The sequence below is a fragment of the Coprinopsis cinerea genome (assembly GCF_000182895.1).
Source record: "Coprinopsis cinerea okayama7#130 chromosome 5 map unlocalized cont3.5, whole genome shotgun sequence".
NCBI lineage: Eukaryota > Fungi > Basidiomycota > Agaricomycetes > Agaricales > Psathyrellaceae > Coprinopsis > Coprinopsis cinerea.
The window spans coordinates 1,187,451-1,202,400 of record NW_003307540.1 but is presented as its reverse complement, the minus strand read 5'-3'; the positions used below and the strand labels follow the sequence as shown (position 1 = coordinate 1,202,400).

Sequence of the window (14,950 nt, the reverse complement as noted above, 5' to 3'; positions counted from 1 at the left end):
TCTATACATTCAAGAGCTGGTAACAAAAGGAATGGGAATTGGGGTCAAACTGAGAGGCCAGCGGTAAGTGGGCTGGCCAGCGCCAAGACCACCCGACATCGGCGCTTCCGGCAAGCGGGGCGTAAAAGCCGAGGCTGTCCAAAAATAGATCCAACGGTCGACCTCGAAGGGGGTGACGTCGACCAGCAAAGCTGTATAAAAAGACAAAAAGGATTCAAGTTAATGTCGTTCAAAGACTGACCTGCCATTCCCAAAACCCAACTTGGAGTCGATCATGACCCGTTATCGAAACGGATATTTTAGCACCTTTGCCGCATAGTAAAAGGAAGCCTTATGACGCCCGAAAAGCCTCGTTGCAAACGTGTTCCAGCGGAGAACAACGCGTCTTCGTTTCAAACGACGTCTAAACGCATCGCTTACGGTGGTCTTTGTTGCGTAGAAACCCGTATTAAGGGACCCTTTAATCCGCACAAAGCTCATCCTCGCTCCGGGTCTTTTTCTCAACCAAGTTGCCTTCGCTGGCCTCATGTTCAACAAATTCCATACGATGCCCCCTTCCGACGCTGAACTAGCCACTCAAACTCTAGCTGAAGAAAGCCAGTATAGGTTTTCGTCGTTCGATGCCAGCGAGGCACTTACTCTGGTGAGTTATCTTGCAACGATCGTGTTTTCAACCAGCGTCATAGCTATTGCACTTGACAGGGCCTGTCTATTAGAAAACGCTTTCGCTCTTCATCGCGCCATGCAAAGGGGAAGGGCCTAGTCATTTCTATCCAAACGATCGCTGGTCATACACTCTTCTCATGCACCGTCGGCGACTTGGGGCATCCCGCAGGGGTGGGGGACGTGTCGTTGGACAGCTGGAGTTGTTTGGAGGGCATGATCACCGTCGTCAAAAGAACCGGCCATTCAAGCTTCTATGTCGAGAAGGGAATGAGTGCCATGGGCAAGACACCGAAGCAAATGGGTATTGAAAGCGATCTTCGCGTCAACGGAGGAGGTAAGGGATTTCGTGGGTCGTGGAGGATCGAACAGCCCTTTTGATGCTTGTGACGCATGACGCAGCGTTTCCGATCTGGCTAGAGGTGCGTTCTTCGTGTTCAGTCACTTTGAATTGTGATTTATCGACCCCTCACTCGTCTGTAGAATGCGCCCTGTTGTCCCATTGCTATCGCCGCTGCCTACTCAGGTTCTTCCCAAGATGATCACAACGTACGTTGCCGCATTGCTTCGGTTTTGTATCACCGTAATGACATCCCCCAGCTCGTGGCCACTACCATCAGAGACTACCTAGCGAAACTGCGAAGAAACAGCCAGCTCGAACCCTATCCTCCTACTCTCCCCGAGAAGCCCATGTCGAGGGTTACTCGTACCATGGACCACGAACAGAGCACCGTCCACCCTCAGTCCGTAAGTCGTTCTTTCTGTCCTGTTCCGGGGGCTTTCGACTCATTTTCCAAAGGAGTGGGCAGGAGACCGATCCGAATTGGACCCTTCCAGGCGGGTCGAATCTCCATATGACCACAGGGAAGATGACGAGTCTCAAATTCATCGCCAATGAGAATGATACCACCTAGAACAGTAGCATCCAATCAAGTCCACGAACAAAGATGAAATGTGTACACAGCTTAGCATTAACGACTTCCTCTACGACAACTACGACATCCACCTATTCACATCATCTCCCTCTTCACAGGTCTTTCGTATCAATCGGACTAATCAACGTCATCTTCACCTTCCCCCTCTGCGTATTCTTGTCCTTCTCCACCTGTAATCTGACTCTGACCTTGTCGAACACCGAGATCGTGACGGGACTAGCACCGGGCGGTTGTACAGTCACACTGTAATTTTCTGCATCGAATTGCATGTCCTTTTTAAACGTAACCAAGCCTTCGATGCCGAGTCTAGAATCCATTCTATTGTTAGCCACTGCACCCTGGTAGCTGAAGATGACAAAACTTACGCAGAGATGAAGACTCCCAGACCATTCCTGAATGCTCGAATGACAAAAGCATCTTCCACAATCTCGCCACTGTTGCTCGCCTTGGCTCTCTCCTCTCTTCCTTTGAGGGCAAGTCCGACGTAAAACTCTACACTTGCCCGTCCAGCCATTTGAGCCATCTTATGTCTACGGTTGATTACATCCATGATGCTGTCAACCCTGGACTTGGAGTGAAGTGAGGGATGGAGGGGTGTATAGCCGATAGCAGCCGCGAGCTGACGATGGGCGAGAACGTCTGCAGGCAGGTAGGTAAGTGGGAGCCATGTGATCAAGGGGATATATATCATACCTGAATATCGTCGGATAGGGCTGGTGAAATGCGTGTAGATTGGTGTCGCGAGACCGTAGTGACCAAAGGTATCCTTGCTCACACTCCCAGAGCAGAAGTACTCCGCGGACAACATGCAGCGAGTGGCCATGATTCGAACCAAGGTGTTGAAAGCCGGTTCGTCAGGATCCTAAACGTCTCGTTAGTTCATGCCATACACTGTGGAAGTGAAGCCCGACATACGACACAATTATCCAACGAAGAAGCCAGTGCCCCTGAGCTAGACACATCCAAATTCAACCCCTTCCTCTTCAGCAAAATATCCTGCAACTTTTCAAAGTTTGTCTTCGGAGGTGACAAGTGACGTCGCAACACAGCCGTCTGGGGGAACGTCTCTTGGATCTTCTTCGCAACGCTGATATTCGCCAACAACATGAATTCTTCGACCAGGCTATTCGTTTCTCGAAGTTCCTTCTGTTCGACGTCGATAGGGTCTGACGATTCTGAACTGTCGAGGTGGATTTTGACTTCGGGAGAAGCCAAGTTGAGTGCTCCTGCGGCCATTCGTTTGCCCTTGAGCTTGATGGCGAGGTGGTTCAGTAGACGGATACTTTCTGTGATATCGTCCTTGAGGTTCCTAACGACGAGGTTAGGAACACGGCTTTAATAGTTATAAAGAATAGGACCTACTTATCATCCTTTCGGATTTGTGCTTCTTCGTACGTGAATGCAGCCTTGGACGCGATCACAGACTTGAAGAAACGAACGCTGACAATGTCAGCTTCGGGGGTGAGTTCCTATACAACCTAATCAACATCGAGTTTTCGATCCCAAGGTGTAAAGCTCCGTACCCAAATGGTTGAGAATGCGAGACGCTCCACAAATGGACGTAGCGAGCACAAGTTTGTACCAAGTAGAGCGGGCAACATGTCAATACGCTTGTCCACAAGGTAGACAGTAGTTCCTCGTGAAGCAGCCTCATTGTCCATGGGCGTGTCGGGGAGTACGAAATGGGAGACATCCGCGATATCTGTGGCCCGTCAGAATGTTCTCTTCGTGGGTGAGCTACGAAACACTTACGAACGCCAGCCTCAATGTTGCCATTAGGAAGTTTCCTAGCGTGTAGGGCATCGTCGATATCCTGGCACCCTTTATAGCCCGTTAGAGAGCATTACGACAGCAGACTACGAGACCGCTCACCAGGGGGATCAATGCTGCAGATATTGAGATATCTCAGATCCTCTCGGCCTCTCCAATCAGGGTGACTGTCATCCTTTGGGGGCACAACCCATTGATCCCCTTCCTTTGGCAGGCAGTCCAAGATAGCCTTCCCAAAAGGTCGATAAGGCACGTCGAATTCAAGTAGCAAGCTTTCCTGTTCCGCTTCCTTGCTTTCTACTTTGCCAAGCGCACGAACGAAATGGCCTTCTGGGTACCGGGATGTCACTTCCCACCGGTCTATCGAGACCAGGATCTTTTGGCCGACCAGTGAAGGTGCTTGTCTGGTTCGTAGGCGGATACGAGGAAGAAGGCGAGAGACAGGAGTGGCGAAAACCGTTTGAGTTGACAATGAAGTACTGTTTGAGGATGTGAGGGAGGAACTGTCAATATGGCAGACGTAACTATAGGATCAAAAGAGTCAGAGGTGAGTCTTGTATTAAGATAGGTAGGTAGCTCACGGTCTCCAATTGCGCTTGATAACACCGACGACGCGGCCTGTAGGTTGTCTTCGAGAACTCCTCTGGTCAGAGGACAGCACCTTCGACTCCTTCGCGGCTACGAGGTCAGTTGTTGTATCATCTTCGTCGCCCGAATCTTCAACGTCGTCATTTTTAAGCGTCGCTAGGGGATGCATTCGTTATGGAACCTCGTTTCATAAGACAGAAAGACTCACTCTCTTGATCGACAACTTCATCAGCGGGTGCTTTCCATTCGTCCTCTGGGAAGACCTCGACAACAACGATGTCGCCATTAGTCGCGCGGTTCATATTTTCCCGTCCGATGAGGAGAATGGATTGGTCAAACGCTGGGACATTGACACTGCCCTCCAAGTAATTGTATTGGTTGGCATTGAAGTGACCTTGGTGTAATTGACCGGCTTTGACCCCAGCAAGAAGAGTCGACGATGGTAGATACTAGGGAAAGGTCAGATCGGAATGGCCTTTCAACCTGAGATAACCACGGCCCACCTCTGGATAATAAACCTGGCGTCCACTCGCCCGCGTAGGTTCAATCTCCTCCATGCTTTCAGCTGCCAGCAAGTCCAGGAGTTGTGTTGACTCTTTCATGCCTTCGACATACTTGCGAACTGGGAGACAATGAGCTGATGAAATGAGTAGGTTGATAGAGTAAACGGACCCGACATGGAGACGATCTTCTCGTCTTCTGCTTTGGATCGGTTTGCGACGTCCTCCGTCAGGAGAATGACAGCCGGTCGTTTTGGTGCAGGTTTACCGCGTACAGGAGGACGGTTGAGTTCAATGTGTTGGCGATACCATGCGGCGGTCTTTCGAATGCCTAAACGATGGTTCGGTCTGAGCATTCGAATCATACTCGCAGTGAAGGTAGCTTGCCTCTGTCGTTCCTATCGTTGGGTGATTCGTCCTCTTCGCGAACGACAGCTGTTTGGCTAAGATTCAGTTGAAGACGGCACCATAACCAGTAGACGCGAATCCCTCACGAATGGTATTCATTGTAGAAGAGCCATATCCGTTTGTCGTCGGCGGTCATCAACGCTTTCAAACGATTGTATAGGGGCAAAGATCGATGTCGCACTTCTTCCACGACCGTTTGAAGGAGGATAGTAGGCGGGTTAAAGAGAGGTGATTCCAGGAGGTCCATCTGAGCCGCGTCAAACCAGGTAGGCTACACAGATAGCTTCGAACGCACTTGGGATAGGAAAACGTTGGTATCGGGCATAACAAAGTGGCCATCGGGGAACGAAGGATATTCATCCCTTGTAGCTTCGGTGAGCTGGTTGCTCGATGGTGTACACGAGTCGGCGCATGAACGGCAGTTTTGGATACCACATCCAACGTCGTCTCGCAGGTAACGTTCCCGAAGGACTAAGATTCCTGATAAGCACTGAAGTCGACACGGTAATAGTGCGTTCCACCTTTGATAACTTTCCCCTTGGCCGTCTTCTTGAAGAACTTGCGTTGCGTTACGACGGCCTCTGACCTTGGGCGTTTGCGAATCGTGATTTCCACCATTATGGATCAACTAGGGCGCTGGAGGCGCTATCCTCTGTAATTTCAGCGTTCCGAGTAGCACAGACCGGTCAGACTTGCGATATCTCCCTTCTTGTACCGTCGCGCGGTTCGACAGAATTCAGGTAAAGAAGGCGATGGCGGAAAACTTTTAACCCTCAGGCTGGCACAGGCGCCGGCCAACTTCGAGACGATCTCTTACGTAACGTGACCATGACGCCCCCAAGCGCTTGGGTCAGATCTCGGTCAGAACATAACCTCAGAGAGCGAGGGGTCTTATCGAGTCTCGACGTTATAAGTAACACTGCCGCAGAAACCTATTCAAAATGATAAGAGCTGTCCTGGAGTCGCAAAAGATTGCACCACAGCCCCTTCCAATTTCCCGAGAGTCAATGCAAGTACGGAGAACGAAAGTTGGAAAAGAGTAACTAGTCTGTGCCAATGTAAATTACAAGGTGTTAGGAAAGGAGGAAACAAGTCCAGGGGAAATTAGAGTTGTTCAGAAGACTCTTCGTTGGGATGGCGCTCTCCACGAGGAGCATTCAAAAGGCGAATCATTTCTATAGTTTTTCTGAATGTGCCGCATCACCACAATGTCATGAAAAAGACGTACCGTGCCTGAGGAAGATCTGACGTTGTCCATGAGGAGACGAGGGTTCAGCACCAGGCTCTGGCTCCCGGATTTCGTAGTTGGCTTCGACGTAGACTCTGCTTCCCTTGCGGAGGGTTTTCAGATATCTGGAAGCGCCTTCATTGAAGCAGAGAACACGGTGGAAGTTGGAGGCAGTGTGACGTTCTGTGCGACAGAATTAGAGAACCTCGAAGGCATTCCATGGGTGAACAGGCGTACCTCCGTTAGCGTCTGGAGGCGGGGGAGGATAGTTTTGGGTAGCAACGGTGTACCTGAGGACTGGTAAGGCCGGAAGAGCTTCAGATAAAGGTACTGGTGGCTCACATGACATATTCTTTCTCTGACTTTGTTACTCGAGGCTCTGGATCTCTGACCAGTGTGCCAATTAATGTCAATTTGGCCAAGTCATGGCGCCGGACTGCGCTTGTGGTGAATGTCTACATTTGATTGAGTTTCATTATATTATGAGAATGAAGTAGACACGTACCCTTCGAGAACTGGAGCGAGAAAAGGAGGACCTCAGAGCAGAAAGCATCGCGTCGACAACGAAGGCAACGTAGTCCCAACTTGAGACGCGCCCGGACGTGGCTCAGGGAAATTCTGACCGCTGACCAAATGTGATCCGATCACGGTACTCGCCAAGAGACCGTCCTCATCATCGATCAGGCTGCAGGGAAGCCGTCCTTCATAATCTTATCCTTGACCACCATGTCGCGTCATAGGGATGTTCGAAACCTCGATATCAGCGGTGAGCGACATAACAGGGTCCATTTTGAACACATTCTAAAGCCAGACAGCCGAGCTGGACGACGATGCGCTCTCAGATGGAGGAGACGAAATCGGAGACCCACAGCATCAAGGTTTGGCTAACGCCTTTGCAAGACGTCGAAGAAGTCGCTGATAAATCTTTCTATTAGCTCAACTGGACGACAGCTACGAACAAGTCCGTCGCACTCTTGGTGATGAAGTCGTGGCCGAGGTTTCAGAGCGAAATATTCGAGCCGTACTTTGGGATTCATATTTCGACGTTGACCAGACCATTGCGTGGTGCTTGGGTAAATGACCATCGTGGATAGTTATAACACACTCTCAACCCTTTAACAGATGAATACGAAAGAAAGCGCGTAGCGAAGGAACGCAAAGGTGAGCCCTTCAACCACGTTAAATACCCATTATCCCCCCATGTCGCGTTCTATCGCCTGTTGCGAGTGTTGAACATGTAATCGCGAGAAGGTGCATTTCTGGAGCTCGTTACTTCCCTTAATCTCGCACTGGAATAATTACTGACATAATCTCAAGATGGTGACTACTACCAAACGAATGCCGATCCTAGCGCCGATGCTCAGTGGTCTCGCGTTCCAAAGATAATGCAAGCACAACCTGATGGGGGCTATCTAACTGTCGACGACTATGAGCCCACTCGCCACCGCTTAAGCACGATTGACGAGAAAACTGAAAGAACGGATACTATCCGGCATTCTATCTCCAGTGCAACGACTTCCTACGGCGTTTATCAAGGTGAGCAACTCTTAGTCCATGTGCCCAGCACAATCGCTAAGTTAGACAAGGAATAGATCCAAACCGATCCATCGACCCAAGTACTATTCCTGTATCGCCTCCTGCCTCAGCGATTCAGCGATTATCACTCTATGAAGGACCGCCACCCACTCGCCCATCATCGTCTGTTCGCAGCGAAACCCCAGTCCAGCGTTCGCTGGAATCTGTCCCAAACATTGATGTCATTCCCGACATTCCTTCAAGGTCGAAGTCTAGCGATCTTGATGCTAAGCCCCTCCCTCCGAAACCCTCCAAGCTTTCTCTACTCGCTAGTTCAAGGGCGAGTGCTGTTAGTAGCAGGACGGAGAGCTCGAGATCTACAGGCACGACTGTCACTGGCTCCGTGAAGACTTTCCCGGCCTTGCGTCCATCCCCGCAATCTATAGCAACCCCGTCTGCTATTTCAAGGCTCTTGCCTACCACGCCATCAGGCTCGACTGTAATGACGCCGGTTGATTCGGAGACATCGGCCTTGGTTAACGCAGCTATCCAAAAGGCACTGGAAGGAGAGGCGCTAGACAATGCCGGGTCAAGTAAAGGCAGCTCGACCCCCCGACCACGGACGCCTCGTTCACCATCCCCCACGAAACAATCTTCACAAGGTGGCTCGTCACAGCGTGCACCAGTCCCTCGTCCCACCGAGCAGCCGGGAACCGGAAAAGGCTTGTCAAAGCTGGCCTTACTTGCCCAGAAGAAGGTCGAAGGACGTGGTCCCAAACTCCCCAAGACGACGACCGAGTACTTGACGCCCATAGCCAATGGATCCTCTGTCACCACTGCGATCACTACCTCTTATCAGTCGCTCTACAGTCTTACAGACCCCACAAAGTCGTCGGTTCTGCCTAAACTTGACCTTGTTCCATTGTCGTCCTCGGCTTCACCAGCCAATCAGTCGCCCAAGGTGTCCAAGTTGGCCATGAAAGCGAAGCGAGGCTCGGAGCGTTCACATCCTCCACAAGAGATCTACGAAGAGGAATATACACTCGCTTCGGACTCCCTCTTTCAAGCCAGCTTGCCTCACTATCGTGCGTCACCGTCCTCGTTTGCATCGCTGCTCGTCGATAACCCCAACACGGCCGATAAAGATTCACCGCAAGCCAGCTCGTCCAGCTCAAAGGGCAGGTCGGAGGGGACAGCCGATTCTCTCAATAGTCATCCGAACCGACGTAAACACAAACACGCTGCACCACCTACACCGCTTCGGTCAAGCACACCATCGTTTGCATTCGATGTCCCCAGTCCCGATGATATCGTAATGAAGGCGCGCAAAGGCACGAGTTTGGCTAGGACCTCGCCATCTGTCTCCTCTGCAGGCGGGCGATAACCGACTTCTTCGTTCATCCACCTGGTTCTTTTCTTCCACCTGCCACATTTTCTCTTCCTTACATTCCTCTTTTCTGTCTGTTTGTGTTGTACTTATACCATTTGCATTTCCTCCCTATTTCTTCTAGCCGCCAAAGAGAAAGAAAAGGCAGCCAAGCTGGCAGCGCAACGATCCCTAGCAGCATCTGCTGCGAATTCACGAGCTGCAACGCCCACGAGTACGCCGAAGAAGAAAGGAGCTGGCAAAGCGTCAGGGACCTCAACTCCTCTTCGGAAAGGTGGCTCGGGGCTTGATCAACGTGACCTCGATATTTCGGGGTTAAACATCACCACGGAGAGCAAGAGCGTGGTACCAGACGAGCCACCCCCCAAAGTTAGCTTCGCGAAGGAGAAATTGATTGAGGAAGCGAAGAAGGCGATTGAGAAGGCGAACGAGAGTGGGAAGAAGGGTGTCAGTATCGTTGTGATAGGTACCGTCTGCTTTTGTGTCAAGGCTTTTGGCTCGCAATGCTCATGCACTAAAAGGCCACGTTGACGCTGGAAAGTCCACCCTTATGGGACGGCTGTTGTATGACCTTGGAAGGTTGGATGAGAAGGCTAGGCGAGCCAATGAGAAGGGAAGCAACAATGCCGGAAAGTCCAGTTTCAGTTGGGCCTGGGGCTTGGATGGAACTCTCGAAGAGCGCACTCGGTAAAGGCAACACCTACGATTGTTGGGCTCGTCACTAACAGGGTTACTTAGTGGAGTCACGATGGACATTGCGCTCCAGGTCTTGTCCACACCTCACAGGCAAATCACAGTTCTCGATGCACCGGGCCACAAAGACTTCATTCCGAACATGATTTCAGGAGCTTCGCAGGCCGACTGCGCGCTCCTCGTCGTTGACTCTACCGTCGGGGAGTTTGAGTCCGGATTCGAGCGCGGTGGGCAAACTCGCGAACACCTGCTGCTCGTTCGGAGTTTAGGCGTCACTCAAGTCGTCGTCGCTGTGAATAAGCTCGATCAAGTCCAATGGAGTCAAGCCCGGTATAACGAAATTGTTGCGGCTCTGAAGCCCTTCCTGGTCCAATCAGGCTACCAGCCGAGTAAAACGAGCTTTGTTCCTGTGGCAGCGTATGAAGGTGTAAACCTTTTGGACAGGAAAGGCGACAAGGCCTCTGAACTCAATCAGTGGTACAGGGGCCCCACCCTTGTCGACCTGTTGGACAAGTTGGAGCCTCCCACGCGGGAAATTTCGTCACCTCTCCGACTTCCCATCTCGAATGTATTCAAAGGCCAGGGACAGGGCGCAGCGATCTCTGGAAGAATATGTGCCGGCGTTGTTCAGGTCGGCGAAAAACTGAGGTTGCTTCCTGGGGACGAGTCTGCAGTTGTGAAGTGTGCGTGTCTTGCGGTTGCATTTCTGCATCGGAACTAATGAAGCTCTCGTTCATTCTAGCTATCGAAGTGGATGAAGAGTCTGTCCCATGGGCGGCTGCTGGTTCCAATGCAACTATCCAACTTGCAGGTATCGATTCTGCGAATGTAAATATTGGAGGGGTTCTTTGCCCTCCCACAGACCTCATCCCATTGGCGACGTCCTTCCTGGCCAGGATCATCGTGTTCGACGTTGAAGTGCCCATTACTGCCGGGTCTTCAGTAAGTGAATTCTCTTCCATGTCACAATCGCCAACTAATTTGGCTACTATGTGTAGATCGAGCTCTATCATCATTCCAGGGATGTCCCTGCGACCGCTACGAAATTGCTGGCCACGCTCGACCGTGCTACTGGGCAAGTCGTCAAGAAAAACCCACGAGTACTTCCCAAAGGTACCTCGGCTGAAATTCAAATTTCGTTACGATCGACTTCGATCTCTGGTGCACCGTCCAATGTCCGACCCATCCCTCTCGAGCCGTTCTCCGCCAACAAGGACATGGGCCGTGTCTTGATTCGCCGCGGGGGTGAAACTATCGCAGCTGGTATGTACCACCAGAAAGTCGCCTAGGGAGGCTGTGAATACTGATCTGTGGTCATCAGGAATTGTATTAGAGGTCGTAAACTAAACTAGTCAAGGGAGGACAGTGCTACATAGATGTACAGCGAAACTATCAATCTCTTTTCATAGTACTGATCTCGGGAAGAGACAGCGAATAAATAGCATGGCATAATCAGTCCCTAACATCTGGCCTAACTACCTTGGGCTTTCCTCAACTCGTCCCACCCTTCCAATTCGAACATCCCGGGTAGCCTCTCCCAGACTTCTCGCCGACCTCGTTCATGCACGCCTTTATTCCATTCCACGCATCTGTCGCAGACACCCAGTTCTGGCCAACGCGTGTATAGCCGTAGGGGATTAGGTGCACGATTTGACGAAGACTTGGATTTGCGTTCTGCGGTCGCCGAGGCAGAGATGCCGTTCACACCACCAGCATTCGTAATTGAAGTAGCTGCAGTCGGAGGGGTAGGCGCCGACCCAATCCCGCTCTCCCCACCCAAAACAATGCTCCTCCACTCCCTCCCCGGTCCGCTTGCAAAACCACATCGCATTTCGGCACAAGTGGGTGCCCGCTCGAAGACCAGTAGGAAGGAATAACTGATGGCAAGCGTGGCATATCGCAATCGTTCTCTACCCGCCAATACTACTGACTTGGTTTGCCAGTCCACATCTGTTGGCCGGGGTTTCAAGAGCCGGTGGAGGGACAAACGAGCGGTGCAGTAGTACAGGTACGGGAGCGAAGTTGTGATGTTACATGAGTGAGCCAGGTGGAGGGCTCGCATTAGGGTATCGGATCTGTATCTCTCTTGTTTGTGACTTGATGATCTTGTCGATGAGTATGAAGGCTGAGGAGTGGATTTGGCTGTGTATTCATCAAATGTAGCCGGGAACTTCGAGGTGAAGAGGTTGATGCATCGTTGACGGAGGTTGCGGATGAGGTACTTGGTGGAAAGGTGAAGGATCCCCGAGATAAAGTCGAGCAAGGTCTCCACATCTGCAGACGGTGGTAGGGTGTCGTCGAAATAACTGTCAGGTACACTCGTAAGCTTGGCGACTAAGTTAAAGTCGGGTGCAAACTCACGAAGGGTTGTACACTGCCCGAAGCAGGCTCTCAAAGTCCTTCTCTGTGTCCCCGTGAAGAACGACAATTCTGCACCCTTCTAGCACCATGTCATCACCTTCAGTCGTACCGGTAGGCAGAGGCGGAGGAACATCAAACAATCCCGCGAAGACTTCTGAATGATTCGCAAGGATGGTTTGATGTATCTTGAACAACTTGCTCTCCACCTGTAGAATAATCGATCCGTCGTGGAACCAAAAGTCTGGATGACGAGTTGGGTTTGGATGGCGGTGGGGTTCACCCGTTGCATGGTCGCATGGCAAGGCGGACGCGTTGTCGGGTGTTGGTGTATTAGATGGTGGTGAGGGCGACGGGGTAAAGAAAATTGGATCCACTTCCTCTGACGAGGAGTGTTGGTCTTGTGGATCGGTAGGAAGGGTTTTGGAGACGGGAACTACAGCCCTACGCATGGGCTTCTTGCTTGATCCTGACATCGTGGCGCGTGCGGGTACGAGGCTTCGAAAAATGGGAGCCAGGTTCTCTTATATCATCTGGGGTTAGGAAAAAAAACTCTAGAATGACTACCTTTGTTCCGTCGTCGACAAACGGTGTGAGGACGCAAAGACCACACCTCGTGCTGGTGGTGGCAACGGGCAAAGAAGAGTCCCGGTCGTTTCAAGCAAGGCTATGTAGAAGAGTCAGGGTTTGGTCAGGGCGAAAAAACGCAGCTCCCCAAATCAGGTGGACATTCTCCTATTAGCCCCGCCATTGCCTACAAGACTCGGATAGTCCGGTCACCTCAAGAATCTTAGTGGAGAGCCTCAGAGAAACAAAGTCGATCTCACCAGACCTCACCCTGCTCGTCGCGACCCTGTTTGGTGCAACCTTTAAGATCAAACAAGCGCCCGGCGCCGGTGTCGGACTCGAGCACTGCCGTCCTGGCTGGAAGAGGCAAACGTTGTCCTCATTCAGTCATTCATGGTCATGAAAGATGTCGTATTCGATGTCGTCAACTAAACTAAAAAAGAGTACCCGGAGGAATCAAGAAAGAGGGAGGAGTGCAACATAAGAGAGACAGCGAGACTACAGAGAGACTATGGGTCAAATGTAAAATGTACAGAGAAAAGATAGCACAGAAAGCAACAGATGCGTCTAGGGGAAGGGAACTCGACAGGAAGCAAGATATAAGTAGTAAACCGTCTAGCAGGGGGTAAGTATGCATGTCAGAAAACCAAGATTGTTGGTAGATAATAGTGGTTAGAATCGAGGCGTGGAGTCGTCGTAAATTCAAAGGGCAGTGAGTTGAAACTACTGAGCGGTCAACGTTCAACAAATCAAATCGGCCTTATCTCAAGGCTAGTTTTTACCGTCCTTGGTAGGAGCCTGTTTCTCCTTGTCCTTGTCATGATGGAAGATACCCTTCAGTTTACCAAATATCGAAGAGCGCTTCTTCCGGGAAGAAATAGTACCGGATTTTGACTTTGGCGAACCAAATGAAGGGGAAGGAGAAGATGCGCGAGGGATGGTTTTCCTAGATGGGGTGGCGGGAGTGGCGGGTGGAGTTGGGAGCGATGCTGCTGGTGCTTCGGCAGGTTTGGGCGTGGGGGTAGATGGTGTCTCGTTGACGACGGTAGACGCGGTGGCGGCAGTAGACTCTTTCTCGTGCTGCGCACTGGCAGGGGACGCTTCAACATTTTCAGACTCGACAGGGGTCAACGGGCCAGTCTGTTCTTCGTTCTCCTTCTCGACGTCAGAGAGAGGTGGTGTGCCGTTCACTGGTACCGCCGCATCCTCGTTCGCAGCGACAACCGGAGCCTCTCTGGCTTCTGTAGGGGTCTCCACCTGGGGAGAAGGTTCCTCTGCAGGCGCTATCTCTGCGAGTTTCGGAACTTCACTACTTTCAGTAGAGACATCGGCTGGAGCTTCATCTTCGACCTTTGGCTCCGCCTCTGTCTGGAGGACCGGGGCGGAAGGGACTTCGGGTTCAGTGGGCTCAGACCCCACCTGGGGTTCCTTGTCGATAGGGCTCGATAGAGCGGTGTGGAACTCGACTGGGACAGCTGGGACCGTCGGACTCTCCGCGCTCACTGCAGCAGCACGCGGGGAGGGTGGAAGAACGTAGTCGGGAGGCGAGGGCGCGGTAGATGACCCAACAGTGTTGTGCTCGGGAGAGTTGAGCGGAACGAATACGATGGGTATCTTGGAAGCCCGTTTCTCCACGGCCTCTGGGGGAGAAACAGCAGCAGCTTCGCTGCCAGAGGTTATCGCGGACGTATCCTTCTCCTCTACTGCTTCCGGCTTGGCGGGCGAGACGGCGGGAGTCTCGACGGGCGCTTCTTCTGGGGATGGTTCGATGCAAGGTTTTTGGGGGACAGTGAAAACGTTGTTAATGTAACCTCCAGGGTCCATTTCAGTGGGCTGTCCCTTGAGAGTCATCCATCTCCCGTCAACGACGAACTTGTACTTGACCTTCTCGCCCCAGGGGACCTTGACAGTTCCCACAAAACCACGAGCAGTCTTGTTGAGATGCTTCGTGCGGGCCCACTGGATCCTCGGGGATGAGTTTGAGCTAGTTTGGGCGGTAAAGACGAGGACAGACCTGGTCAAAAGTGCCAGTGACAATAACTTCATGCGGCTCTGTCGAAGGCCTTGAAGACGGTGATGGTGGTGATCAACATGGAGGGTATTGTTTGAGACTGAACTCGAGGCTCACCATTCGAAGAACATATTGTAGAGGTCCGGGGATGTCATCTCGACTGGTGAAGGGAGCATTGTGTTGAAGGGGAGGAAGAAGAAGACAGAGCCAGAGAAACTTGATGCCTGCTCAGGGACGAATATGTATGAGAGCATGCCGTTGTACATGTTTATGTTCTCGCTTCCTGTTCGCCGATGTCATCCAAATCAGTTCACCGTCAACAACGAG

General features: G+C 51.6%; 7 protein-coding genes across 7 annotated transcripts; 3 read left to right on the top strand and 4 right to left on the bottom strand.

Annotated features, from left to right (window-relative positions):
* Window positions 1-547: 547 nt before the first annotated feature.
* On the top strand, window positions 548-1,561 carry CC1G_00143 (hypothetical protein; the record flags this gene model as incomplete). The annotated part of the gene is made up of 6 exons (XM_001836955.2): window positions 548-643; window positions 703-1,000; window positions 1,066-1,085; window positions 1,147-1,212; window positions 1,264-1,410; window positions 1,463-1,561. The coding sequence occupies 6 exons, from the start codon at window positions 548-550 to the stop codon at window positions 1,559-1,561; spliced, it is 726 nt and encodes a 241-aa protein (XP_001837007.2).
* A 129-nt stretch (window positions 1,562-1,690) lies between these two features.
* On the bottom strand, window positions 1,691-5,482 carry CC1G_14595 (mitotic control protein dis3; the record flags this gene model as incomplete). Its single annotated transcript, XM_002911118.1, has 16 exons — window positions 1,691-1,904; window positions 1,964-2,237; window positions 2,292-2,460; window positions 2,514-2,907; window positions 2,961-3,067; window positions 3,122-3,300; window positions 3,351-3,419; window positions 3,471-3,892; window positions 3,950-4,112; window positions 4,165-4,405; window positions 4,460-4,578; window positions 4,629-4,776; window positions 4,824-4,899; window positions 4,951-5,111; window positions 5,160-5,335; window positions 5,386-5,482. The coding sequence occupies 16 exons, from the start codon at window positions 5,480-5,482 to the stop codon at window positions 1,691-1,693; spliced, it is 3,009 nt and encodes a 1,002-aa protein (XP_002911164.1).
* A 486-nt stretch (window positions 5,483-5,968) lies between these two features.
* CC1G_14594 (hypothetical protein) lies at window positions 5,969-6,645 on the bottom strand (the record flags this gene model as incomplete). The annotated part of the gene is made up of 5 exons (XM_002911117.1): window positions 5,969-6,039; window positions 6,093-6,275; window positions 6,330-6,382; window positions 6,435-6,547; window positions 6,598-6,645. The coding sequence occupies 5 exons, from the start codon at window positions 6,643-6,645 to the stop codon at window positions 5,969-5,971; spliced, it is 468 nt and encodes a 155-aa protein (XP_002911163.1).
* A 173-nt stretch (window positions 6,646-6,818) lies between these two features.
* On the top strand, window positions 6,819-8,991 carry CC1G_14593 (hypothetical protein; the record flags this gene model as incomplete). Its single annotated transcript, XM_002911116.1, has 6 exons — window positions 6,819-6,858; window positions 6,908-6,970; window positions 7,028-7,165; window positions 7,215-7,253; window positions 7,410-7,628; window positions 7,685-8,991. The coding sequence occupies 6 exons, from the start codon at window positions 6,819-6,821 to the stop codon at window positions 8,989-8,991; spliced, it is 1,806 nt and encodes a 601-aa protein (XP_002911162.1).
* A 553-nt stretch (window positions 8,992-9,544) lies between these two features.
* Window positions 9,545-11,034, top strand: CC1G_14592 (EF Tu GTP binding domain-containing protein; the record flags this gene model as incomplete). The annotated part of the gene is made up of 5 exons (XM_002911115.1): window positions 9,545-9,681; window positions 9,733-10,370; window positions 10,430-10,629; window positions 10,686-10,950; window positions 11,009-11,034. 5 exons carry the CDS (start codon window positions 9,545-9,547, stop codon window positions 11,032-11,034), a joined length of 1,266 nt encoding a protein of 421 aa, XP_002911161.1.
* Window positions 11,035-11,158: 124 nt separating this feature from the next.
* On the bottom strand, window positions 11,159-12,837 carry CC1G_00139 (hypothetical protein; the record flags this gene model as incomplete). The annotated part of the gene is made up of 2 exons (XM_001836951.2): window positions 12,049-12,837; window positions 11,159-11,993 (listed from the first exon to the last, which is right to left on the bottom strand). The coding sequence occupies exons 1-2, from the start codon at window positions 12,519-12,521 to the stop codon at window positions 11,159-11,161; spliced, it is 1,308 nt and encodes a 435-aa protein (XP_001837003.1). The 5' UTR covers window positions 12,522-12,837.
* A 546-nt stretch (window positions 12,838-13,383) lies between these two features.
* On the bottom strand, window positions 13,384-14,877 carry CC1G_00138 (hypothetical protein; the record flags this gene model as incomplete). Its single annotated transcript, XM_001836950.1, has 3 exons — window positions 13,384-14,571; window positions 14,627-14,675; window positions 14,741-14,877. The coding sequence occupies 3 exons, from the start codon at window positions 14,875-14,877 to the stop codon at window positions 13,384-13,386; spliced, it is 1,374 nt and encodes a 457-aa protein (XP_001837002.1).
* Window positions 14,878-14,950: the final 73 nt, after the last annotated feature.